At 38.7% G+C, this 12,523-nt stretch overlaps 1 protein-coding gene across 2 annotated transcripts in view; it reads left to right on the top strand.

Moving 5' to 3' along the window:
- CSMD3 (CUB and Sushi multiple domains 3) overlaps positions 1-12,523 on the top strand; it is a 1,215,628-nt gene that overhangs the window by 848,990 nt on the left and 354,115 nt on the right. For both annotated transcript variants that reach the window (XM_073330296.2, XM_073330291.2), the window contains 2 exons: positions 76-202; positions 1,342-1,544. In XM_073330296.2, the coding sequence (XP_073186397.1) occupies positions 76-202; positions 1,342-1,544 (330 nt within the window). The remainder of the gene's footprint in view (positions 1-75; positions 203-1,341; positions 1,545-12,523) is intronic.

Raw genomic sequence — 12,523 nt, forward strand, 5'->3', positions numbered from 1 at the left:
TATATAAACATAGTTTTGGAGAATCATGTTTAATGTAATAAAAATGATATGTAATTCTAATTGTATTTTCATTAGCTGAATGTGGAGGCCGTTTTAAAGGAGAATCATCAGGAAGAATCTTATCTCCTGGCTATCCTTTTCCCTATGACAATAATCTGCGTTGTATGTGGATGATTGAAGTAGATCCAGGAAATATTGTCAGGTACTGTAATTGAAGCAAATATGGGCTTATGTTTGAGATAGAGAACGATTCACTCCCCAAAATGTGGATCCACGTCTATATGTCTAACAAAAGTCTGATCCATTATTTTGGTTTAAGCCCATCTCAAATCTGAGTGTCATTACTCTTGTGAATGAGGGTTTGTAGGGTTAGGTAGTAAAATTATTTAATCAGTTAAAATAGTATGATTAGTTTTAGAACCAGCAGCTGTTAAAACACACAAACACATGTATCCTCACGGATATACACAGAGTATATGGCTCTAAAGCCATTGGACACAGCCAGAATAAGACAAAGTGAAAAAAGAAAAGCATCGAAAGCAGAAGGTGGCAGCTCAGTAATTAATTTTAAATCAAGCATCTGATCACAGATTATCATTAGATGCTTGACTGAAACAACATATGTATTTCCCAAAGAATTATATGGGTACATTTTAATTTATGTTGATCAGATTTTGACATATATAGCATGATGTTATTTTAACATGACTAAGAAAAGAATACCTGAAATGTCCTTTAAAAAAAACCAAAACATCTCATTTGGATTACAGGTTGAAACACTCTAGTCAGGCACTCTTTGGTCTGTCATGATTTCATTTTATTTTTTTTTACGTTTTATATACTTATTTCCTTGTGCCAAAACAGTAAAATTGTGTAACAACACTAACACTTTGTTACGAAGAGAGACGGTAAGCCTTGGCTAGGCAGCATTGCAAGTGTTGTTCCGTTTATTCACCTCGGCGAGATAAAAATAAAAAGAGACCTGCTCTCTACAATATTGACCTCCCGTGGTTCGGCAAATTCTCTGGTTCAGCACTGGTCAGTTCCCGAGGGTGCTGGACTAGAGAGGTTCAACCTGTATTTGAATAGCCCGACTCATATTGTATTATAAGTAAACTCAAATATAATTAGATACAAAGAAAAATTCAAACCGTTATCAAAATACTTTGTAGGTTTAATGTATGTTCACATCTTTACTTTTATGGTTCATAGTATCAAAAGTAATATGGAGAAATATTTGTGTAAAATCAGATTTATTTGCTATATTGATTTTAATTCTATAATTAGAGATGTTTCTGAAAAAAATAACAGAACTGACAGAAATATCATGGTGCTTTACAGCCTCCAGTTTCTTGCTTTTGATACCGAAGCATCACATGATATACTACGAGTTTGGGATGGGCCACCAGAAAATGAGATGCTACTCAAGGAAATTAGTGGATCTCTTATTCCAGAAGGCATTCACAGCACACTGAACATAGTGACTATCCAATTTGACACAGACTTTTATATCAGCAAATCTGGGTTTGCCATCCAGTTTTCAAGTAAGTTAATATTTTTAAAATAGAAACTTATATAGTGCTCCTTGAGTCAATTGTGGTCATGTTCTTCCTCTCATTGAAGTCAATGACATAATTTCCATCGGCTTCAATAGAAGTAGAATAAGCCCCCAGTTTGTAGTAAGTATTATAAAGCTGTATTTTTGTCATGTTTTTGACAGAAAGTGTTGTTTCCATGGTTTAAAAAAATCCATGACTTTTGCTATGTTGACATGGGTTCAAAGGTAGCTGAGAGACAGCAAGAATGCTCATAATTAGGGCCAGTGGCTTGCAACAGAGGAGGTGGAGGTGATTCCACCCTTCTCTGATCCATGGAAGAAGGAACGGGAGCTAGCATAACTGCTTTCAGAAAGATCTGTGCAGCGATCCTGCTGCCTTTGGATTGGCTGAGGTGCTGAAGAAAGAGCAATGTTTCTCTCCTGCTTGCCTTCTTGCACCGCTTCATCTACTGGGTTTAACAATCAGGCAATGTGATTGTGGTTTTAAACTGTTACTCCAATGTTACTACTTTTTTTGATGGTTAAACCAAAGAAATAATGTAACTTTGGTTTGGGTTTTTTCCTAATTTTTCCAAGCAATTGTTTTCCAAATCTTTACTGTGACAAACTATTAGTTATGAGACCTGATCTACTTACTAAGACAAAACTACCAGACTTCAAAGAAAGTCTAAGAATACTAAGTCTGATAATTATTGGAGGACTGGATCCAGTAGTATCATTTGCTTCAGCAGCGTTGGCACTCCTTAACTATGCTTAACTTAGGCTCTGTATATTGGATAATAATCCCACTCACTTTGTTGTAAGAATATTCATCGATATGTATGTGCATGTACATACACACTAATATCTTGTAGTAGCTGAGTAGCTGGTGGGCGAGGTGAATATGATGTGTGTGACTGACAGAGGTTGGGTGGAAGAGGCTTCTGTGGTGGGAAGTTCCTGTCACTGCTCAGTCTCATGCTCTTTTTACAGCCATGTGGCTCCCCACACAATGTCCTGATTATCCTTCTCCCCCACACAAATGAACCTGGTTCTCCCACAGCCCACAACATATTGCCTCCACTGTTTAACTCACACAGCCCTGCTCCACCACGCTCCCATACACACCCATAGGCAGCCTTCCTTCTCAATCCTTAATCACACTTTCTTAGTTGGTGTTTGGGGTAATATGTTGTGCAGGAGCATGGGGGGGGAGAATGGTGTGCTTGGTCATTTAGCTAGTCAGTGGAGGAGCATATGGCTAAAGAGAGAGGGAGCATGAGGCTGAGCACAGAGAATGGGGGAATTGGGCCTGTGTGTGGAGTGAGGTGGGATAAATGTGCTTGAGCTGGGAGACAGGTAGCGGCAAAGTATTGCAGAAAGGATCTCCCCTCTGACTCTGTCAGATACTCTATCAGAGTGGAGCTTCACACTGATGAATTAGAGGAGTTCATATGAACAGAGATTCACTTCTCTGCACTCCCACCATAAATGCTGAGGCTCTTAGTGCTGTGAGGCGTCCATGAAATATTATGACTTCAACACTCAACTTCTCCTCCAGCCCAAGGCTCTTGCATACCGCTGTTCCTCTCTGCACACAATCCTCTTAGTGATAAGGACACCAAAAATAGGTGAGGCTTACATCATATATTCCTTAAATTGTCCAACTTTAATTAATTTTAATTCACAGACTCATCAACGAATTGCAAATTTTGAGAAAATCCAGTGTTTTTTCTCAGACTATATATTGTACAATTGGGGTAGATACTCGGTATTCTCAATTCAAAATGAAGATTAAATTCCTGCTTTTAGTTAAAATAAATAAAAAAGAGTGAGTGAGAAAGGGAGATAATTTCAGGTTCTAATGTACTTTCTTTGATTGTCTAATGCTTCTTGAATAAAACAGATGATGACAGCATAGTTTCTCTTAGGGTATAATTAACAAACAAAAAATACGAGCTTTTACTCTACTTTTGCTATTTCTTGAAATGCAGATTTTGAGTATCCAATAGGATTATTAACATATTTTAGCTGGCTAGTCATTTTAATCAGTGGCAATGTAAATTGTATGTTTAATTATTCACATGATACTGAGTATTTTTTAGTTAAATTAAATGTTTATTATTAGAACAGGATGCTCACACTTTCACTGTCAGTTGTGTACAGCTCTGTATTCTGTGATGTAGCTGTAAAAGAGGTTGGTCAATGAACTGCATGTGCATAACTCAATGACTCCAATGGCTGCAACTGATGAGATAGCCAGAGCAAAATTGTAGCCTACACTGAACTACAATAGAATTTGATTCCATTTATAGATTGTGCAATAGATATGAACAGAGAGATTTAGAAAATAGTTAATAAAAAGGGTGTAATGCCACAATGGTCTTCAAAGTAAAGGAGAGAAAGAGGTATACTGCATTATACATATAGTATACAGAGAAATTAAACAATAATTATTCTTTTATCTACTATACTATATGCAGAGCTGGTAGCACCATCTGATATTAAGGTTATCTCACACTTCCCACTATAATACCTTGTTTTTAGTTGTTTATAATTTTGCCAAACTTGAACAGTTTTGGCTGAAATTTTACATGGAAGTGTCTGCATTAGGCTGAATTTTGTATCATCTATCTATCTATCTATCTCAGTGAAAACTGTTCAGCTATTTCCAAGAACTAGCATAGGGGAAAATAAAGTATTTTGTCCATGTTAAAAATAAAATCTTCAGATTTTTCTTTGCTATGTTCTGGTGTTCCCAAGCTTTGGAGTAGGGACTTGAAATTTGGCAGGGAGTTGCCCTTGTGTCAGGAATATGGCTTTTTCTATCCTTGTGAAAATCCACAGAAATTTATCCAACTTATAAGCCTTTGAAAAGTTCAATAGAGACTTCTTAGATATTAGCAGCTAAAGTCCTCCAAGTTTCTGTGCTCACTGTGCACGCTCAGGTTTCAGAGTAGCAGCCGTGTTAGTCTGTATTTGCTAAAAGAAAAGGAGTACTTGTGGCACCTTAGAGACTAACCAATTTATCTGAGCATAAGGTTTCGTGAGCTACAGCTCACTTCATCGGATGCATGCGATTCATCCGATGAAGTGCGCTGTAGCTCACGAAAGCTTATGTGCATGCTCAAATCTCTAACAGCTACTAGCACTGACTAGACTGTGCATGTGCCATTCCTACAAAGCACATGAGCATACTCCAGCCAAGGGCTGGATGAAGCCAAACTTTTCCTGCAATGGCTGCTCCAAGTTCCTCTAGGCCATGGTGGGGCTGGGCACTAGAACTGAAAGCAGGGAGTCTGTCTCTCCAGTGTTCTCAATGGCTTCCTACTGGCACCCAGATAGTATGGAGGAGGAAGCAAGCTGAGTCCAGTGCAGAGAGGCCAAAAGCTGGACCGGGGCAGGGGAAAAGGAATAGATTAGGACAAAGAATCTGGTGAGATGGACTGGAGGGAAAAAAACCTGGGACTAGGATTTGAGGGGGAAGTCTGGGAGTAGTGAGGGAGGTGGAGTGCAGACAAGGACTGGTTAGTCAAGGGGACTGGGGCTGGGGGAATCCAGTGAAGGAATTGGCATTGGGGGACTAGGACCCAGTTGTCTGGGGGGCACTAAAATCAGATGAGGGGCTGGGGCCAGGGGAGACTGAGTCTAGGCACTAGTGGAGGGAGCAGGGGTGAGAGGGAGGAGAGATAGATTTGACATGGAGCTGGCATGGGGGTGGAGAATTGGGACTGACTGGGCAGGGTAGAGAACAAGGGAAGGGATTGAGGATGGCAGACTGTGAGAAACCTTAATTCAGCCCCTTTCTACATAAACATTACATTTGTCTTTAATTACGCAATCACATAATCTTTTTCTCCCATGGGATCCTTACCTTATTCACTTCACATGATAAACCCATTTTGGGGGATGAATGAAGATTATGTAATGTAGGAGCCTGTTGTCTGTAGGACCCCTATCTCATTTGTTGTAGAAAGTGGAAGATGTGTAGTAAATGAAGCAGGTGATTTCAGGAAGAGAAGAAAGGTCCTCATGGTTAGGGAGTTGAATGCTGCCCTGGAGAACTGGATTCTATCTCTGTCTCTATCACAGAATTTCTGTGTGATGCTAAAACAGTCACTTAAACCAGATTTTTGGAGGTGGTCATTGATTGCATGTTCCTTATTTTCTGGGTGCTCAGCTTGAAACCCTGGGCTTGATTTGCAGAATTGATGAGCATGCACATCTGCAGCTGAAGTCAATGGGAGCTGAGCTTGCATATATAAAGTGCTATATAGTGCTAAGTACTCTGAAGCAATACAATTCTAAGTGTCTCAGAGTCAGCTCCAAAAGTAATGGGTGCTTTTGAACTTAATCTCTCTGTGTCTCATCTGCCCATCTGTGAAATGGGAATAATACCACCCCTAACTTCACATTTTGAAGAAGCTAAATTAATTAATGTCTGTGAAGCATTTGAGTAGTGTATTGATGAGTGCCATAGAAAAGCCCATGACAAAATTAATAGTTCTATCTTCAGTGCAGAGTTTGAAGAGCCTGCAGTAAAGAAAGCTTGGGGCCACGCTTTGAACAATAAGGAGAAAACAAAATATTGAATAGCTGCTCATTAAATGAGCACCATTCAGTCTGTTCACTGAAAGACGCATGGGTATGTGAGGAAAAAAAGAGCATGATGATGATGTAATTAAAGACTGAATCATAATGCATATGCACAAGGAGGCCAGGATAAATTTGCACAGGCTACCTTAATTCTGGCATTTTCTAACTTTTGGGTACTTGACTTCGCAATCGTAACAGTGCACTTTTAATATAGGTTATTTGTTTGGGTGTAATGTGTGTAAATGGTCCATTGTCTTCAGTGGGAGCTGGATCAGACCAAGAGTCTGTAACTGGTACCCTCTCTGTGTCCCATTGTGCTTGAAAACTGAGGATTTTACCTTTGTCTTTAATGGGAAAAACATCTAGGTCTCTGTGAGTTTAATCTTTTGAGGGCCAGGCTATTTTTATAATAAGATAAATCAAGTCCAGACTGTCATTACTGTAAGACCGGAAATCCTGACTCAGTAACTTGTATCTACTTTTCGTAGTTTGAGGCTAGACATGCCTTGTTTCAAGCAGATGGATGTACTGCAGAAAGCATCAAACATAATATGCATGCTTTGTTATGCTTATTTAACCTCAAACTAATAAAAAATATCTAAGGAAAGTGTGAACAGAGATTTCAAGACTCTTGAAGACTGAAAGATTTACTCAGATATGCATTTTCTTTCCTTTTCTTAGAGAAAACTTTACTTCCTCTGTTCCCATTCTGTTTATTTTATATAATATCTCTTAAGTTTCCACAAATAATTCTCCTACAAATAATTTTAATTACTCTCATAAAACCCAAGTAAATGTGGCTTTGACATATTCAGTTGTCACTGCAGGGGTCTGGGCAAATACTGTATCAGTTACTGTTCTGTCTATTCCAATTCAAATCAAGGATAAATTTAATATTGGTAAAGTTATCCTAAAAGACCATATCATGACATTCAAATGATGACTCTAACACACACACACACATATATTTTACCTTAAGTAATTAACAAAAATACAACCATTAATTATTTTGTAGAATACTTCTAAAGCATGCCGCAGACATTTACACGCAATCACCGTTACTGTAGCAGTTCTAGGTTAGTATTATGTTGCATTGCTGGGAAGGGGGAAAGAATGGGAGGTCATCCTGTTTTTGTATTGTTCCATTTGCCATGGTGTCTGAGGACAATAGAAGCACAGGCCAGACCAGAGGCAATTGCTGTGGGGGTGGAAAAGAAGACAAGGGAGATGAGATGTGCTGGCATAGTAGCATTTCCTGTGAGGAAGCTTGAGAATGATAAATGCCTACTGTCCTGATTTCTAGATTCCAGGCACATTTTCAACAAAATTTTGGAGTGGGGTTTTTGTTCTACATGTTCCTTTAGAGAGTGTTCTGTGTTACTGCTTCATGTATGATATACAGTTAAGCAACCACATCCCCGCAGTGCTAAATTGCTTCTCAGGTTGACATTGGTATCCTTATTAAATCATCTTTTTTTCCAGTCAGTATCTGGACTCCTGAACTAGAGGGGGCAAAATGAGTTTGAGCCTTTGAAACTCACAATCTCTTCACATTTTACAAGTCTAATGTAGTCAAAGAACAAAAATGCCTAAATGTCTTAATTTTAAGGGTGATAGACATGACTTTGCCATGGGTCTGAAGTCTTCTTTTAAGCCTAGGTTGGCCTCTGAATTTTCCAATGCCTTATGTGCACAAGACTTTGCACCTCATACCTGGGGAGTGCAAGTTGTAGGTATGGCATCCTGCTTTAGGCCCAGAGTGACCTCTTCATTTTCTAACACCTTATGGGCACTTTCAGTAACAGAACTTCTGGAATCTCTTCATTTTAAACTAAATAACTTTAAAATTTCCATGGACTCCTTTGAGACCAAGTGAAATAAAACTGAGGGGATGAAACTGCAAGGAGTGTCCACTGAAACGTAAATAACAAAGAGTGGAAAAAAAGTGTAAGAAAAGCAGCATGGACTGAAAACTCTGTGCGTGCAGGCACTTCAGGAAAATGAGAGTGTTTGAAAAGTAAACAGTGCTACTGCAACATTAGGATTTTGGGACATCCTATCTAAGACAGAGGGTCAGAATCCATGATGTAATTAAAAACCTGATGCCAAAGGTCCCAAGCCATGAATCTGAGGATGACACTATTTACTGAGAATGGTTTTACAATGATGTATCCAAATGTAGCACACAAACATGAAGGGATTGTCCATATCACATTTTCCTTGTCATCTGGCTGAGACAGGTTACTCTGGAACTCATTCTGATCTTGAATATCCCAAATAAATATCAGGAATACTCCCTTCAGGCCATAAGAGTCTGCATGAAGCACAAATCGGGCCCTGCAAACAAATGAAATAAAAAGAGAAAGGAACAAATATCTGTTTTGACTCAGACATGCACTATATAATCCAGGTCCAGACAGATGAATTAAAATTAATCAAAAAGCTTTTCTTCAGTTTACATTGCCTTCATTGCAACTAAAAAGTAATTTATGGTAGAGAGAGATATGGTTTTCAAAGTGAAGGCATCATTCAAGGAGTTGGAAGATGGCCTTTCTAAGATTTCTTTTAAAAAAGTTTGCTTTCCTGACTTCCAGAACATAATTTAAATCTGTCTATAATATATTGTTTCATTACTGGGCTGGCGGCTTGATTCAAAGCCCACTAAATTTTACTAGAGTCTTTCTATAGACTTCAGTGGTCTTTGGATTAGACACTCTAATTATGATTAATGTGATAGCAGTTAATTGTGGTATAAAGATATTCCTTTCCCCTCTCCTCCCCAGACCTCAAATACCCAAACTAAATAACCAAACAACTAAAGATGAATCGACTAACTTCAGCTGATTGTGAGTCTAAAATGGCACAGTTACTATGTTGTACTTTTCTGTTTGTGTAATATTGTTTGAGTTCTTTATAATTAATGTTTAAAATATATTGAAACAAGACATTGTACCCATATCCATGTAATTGTTAACCTGTGTGATAAACTCAGGACAAACAGCTGCAAGGGGGAGGGGTAGAAAACAGTCCAGAAGGTTAAAAGACCCTCCTCCCTATCAACTGAGGAGGGGTGATTACAGGACAATCAGGTTCAGCTGAGAAGGGGTTACCTGAGGTCAATTAGGATCAGCTGATTCCAACTAAGAGCTCCCTGAGACCTTTTTAAACCCTCCCCTGTTGGGAGAAGAGGAGGAGCGGAGAGGGAAGGACTCAAGTTGGCAGTAGCAGTAAGGGAGCAAGCTTCTCCAGGAGGGGAGGCTGCATTCCCTCCCATAAAGGAGAAAAACAGGCCCAAAACACTGGCTGAGAGAAGGATGGACTACCCCATGCAGCCAAGAGGGACTGTTTTACCCCAAGCCTGTCTCACCAAGGCAAAAAAAAAAAAATAAAAAACAGCAGAGGATGATGAGACCAAGAAGGTACCTTGCCATACCTGACAATACGAGTTGTATTTTAACACCGGCAATAAAAAACAAGTTAAAATACATATTGTATTCCTATATGAAAATATCTTAAATATATTTTATTACAACCCATATCTGACTCTTAAGAGAGATATTGAAGAGCTAAAATATAAGCTATTGTAATCTCCTACCAATACATGGTTTTCAAACGATGTTGTAAATAGTAGACAACCTTTAATAGATTCCCAGGCTTAGCACTGTATCCCTGTCTGGTCACTGATTTATGACCGCATCTGTCTCCCAGATTTTCTGCTTCTCCGCTTTGCTTGGACAACCCCCTTTTCCCACACAGTTCCATTTGGGAAGGTTTCCTGAGATGAAACTTGTGCAATTTTGTGCTGTATTTCTCCAATGGCCGAGACTTCTAGTGCTGCTGTCCTTAATCTTCAGTGGATTTCAGAATGGATTTCTGAGATTCAGCTTTTTTCTGTACGACTGGATTGTTTTGTTTACATTTTACAGCGTTGTTGGTACAGGTGTCACTCCTTAATATATAGTTACTCTTTTACCCCTCTTAAACAGAAACAATAAGACTTTTTTCCTGTTCTTTATGCTGTAAGAGACAATTTTTCTCACCTTTATTTTTCCAGGGCCTGATCTGATGATTTCAATAGGCTTTAAATTAGGCCATTAATTTAATTAGGCAATTTAATTTAATTAATAATTTGATGTGCAGCTTTCAGAGACTTGAGAGAAATTTCCTGTCAGAAATATTCATTAATGTACAGACTCCTGAGTTTTAGGACTATGTTTTTTGTTTTGTTAAGAGCTCCAGGACCATTGAAAGACTTAAACATATGAAGCTGTTCTGTGGATTTATTTCTTCCATCACTCGCTGCCCATCTCTCTCTTTCAAGCTAGCAATAATTTCTAAGGCTACAGCTAGTTACACTGGTGCCCATGAAAAGCTTTCAATTCCTGTCACAGGTTAGTGATTGGTACTAGTAGCAGCAGTAATTGTTATCTCTTTCTCACTCTTAAATTAGTAGTATATGGGATGTGTTTTCTCTGTACAGGTAGATATTGTGAATTAATGTTTACACATAAAACACCCTGTTGGTGCCTTGTAGCCAAAGGTACTTTAGGCTATAGTATTCCTATCTGAGAACAATTAACAATTGACAGAAGAATAAAATGGTTTCCTTGCTCTTCTCTGCAGAAGCTGTCAATTTTTGCGTAAAAAGAAAAGGAGTACTTGTGGCACCTTAGACTAACCAATTTATTTGAGCATGAGCTTTCGTGAGCTACAGCTCACTTCATCGGATGCATACCGTGGAAACTGCAGCAGACATTATATACACACAGAGATCATGAAACAATACCTCCTCCCACCCCACTGTCCTGCTGGTAATAGCTTATCTAAAGTGATCATCAAGTTGGGACATTTCCAGCACAAATCCAGGTTTTCTCACCCTCCACCCCCCCACACACAAACTCACTCTGAAGAGAGTTGTCACTTTGGATGGGCTATTACCAGAGGAGAGTGAGTTTGTGTGTGTGGGGGGGGGGGTGGAGGGTGAGAGAACCTGGATTTGTGCTGGAAATGGCCCAACTTGATGATCACTTTAGATAAGCTATTACCAGCAGGACAGTGGGGTGGGAGGAGGTATTGTTTCATGATCTCTGTGTGTATATAATGTCTGCTGCAGTTTCCACGGTATGCATCCGATGAAGTGAGCTGTAGCTCACGAAAGCTAATGCTCAAATAAATTGGTTAGTCTCTAAGGTGCCACAAGTACTCCTTTTCTTTTTGCGAATACAGACTCACACGGCTGTTACTCTGAAACCTGTAATTTTTGCGTAGTTATTTTAATTTTAATTAAAATGAACCCCGAGCCACAAACTCTGTCCTGACTTAAACCATATGCAACCCCATTGGGAGAAACTGCTCCCATTTATACCACTGTAAAGCCCAAGTAAATCTCTTGATCTTAGTGGAGTTACTCTAGATTTACAAATGTACAACTGAGAGTAAATTTTAAGTTAGTCATGAAAATGTCATCATAAATCAGGGAAGCATTTGATTCTAATTAGTAATGTATTATCCCTCAAAATAATGTTTAAAGTCCAAATTTTAATTTCACATTTGTAAAACACATCTTCTTGAATCCTGATAAATCTGCTAACATTCTTTCTTTTCAAGCTATGTGGAAACATGTACCACACATCTGAGATAACAAATCTGGCTGTTAATAATGAAGTGATGAATCAATGGGGCTTTCTTCACCTACTAATGGAAATCACCCCAGAACCTTATAGTTTTCTATAAAACAAAACAAAACAGAAAGTGAAAAAAAAAAATCCGTTCTCTGACCCAAATGCAGAACTGTAGTGAATGAAAATACTCTTATGCTGTATTTCTAACAGAGTTCTCTGTATCTTTCTTATTAATCCTTTCTCATTTGTTAATCATTTCTGTTTTATTAAATTATTTAAAGCTGACATCTGATCTAAATGGTGCACAGTCAAAATGTTGCCATACGAATAAATTGGTATGAGTCAGTGGCTTTGAAATGTTGGCAACTAAAATATTTTGAAAATTTAGATTATAGCATGTATTTTATTTCTGATTATGCAATAGCTAGTAAAAATAGATTCAGAGATATAAGGGTTAAACTATTCTGGGTGCCACTTCCTCTTCTAGTTGCTGAATGAGACAGGGGTCTGTCTAGGGATACTTTTATGACCCCATTCACCATAGTATTTGAATATCTAAAGTGGTGGTGGGAGCTGGCCAGCCATAGTAGCATTCAGGTAAGAAAATAAGTTGTTTGCATGCCCCTACTGTACATAAAGGGGATCTTGATCATCTGGCTGAGGAGCAGCCCCCATTAGGGAGGAAAGCTGCATGAGGCCTGGGCATGCTGCTCTCTGTCCTCCACCTGCAAAGAAGCTTTTTTCCCCAGCTGACTAACATGCGAGTTCT

This window comes from Lepidochelys kempii, chromosome 2 (genome assembly GCF_965140285.1).
Source record: "Lepidochelys kempii isolate rLepKem1 chromosome 2, rLepKem1.hap1, whole genome shotgun sequence".
Taxonomy (NCBI): Eukaryota; Metazoa; Chordata; order Testudines; family Cheloniidae; genus Lepidochelys; species Lepidochelys kempii.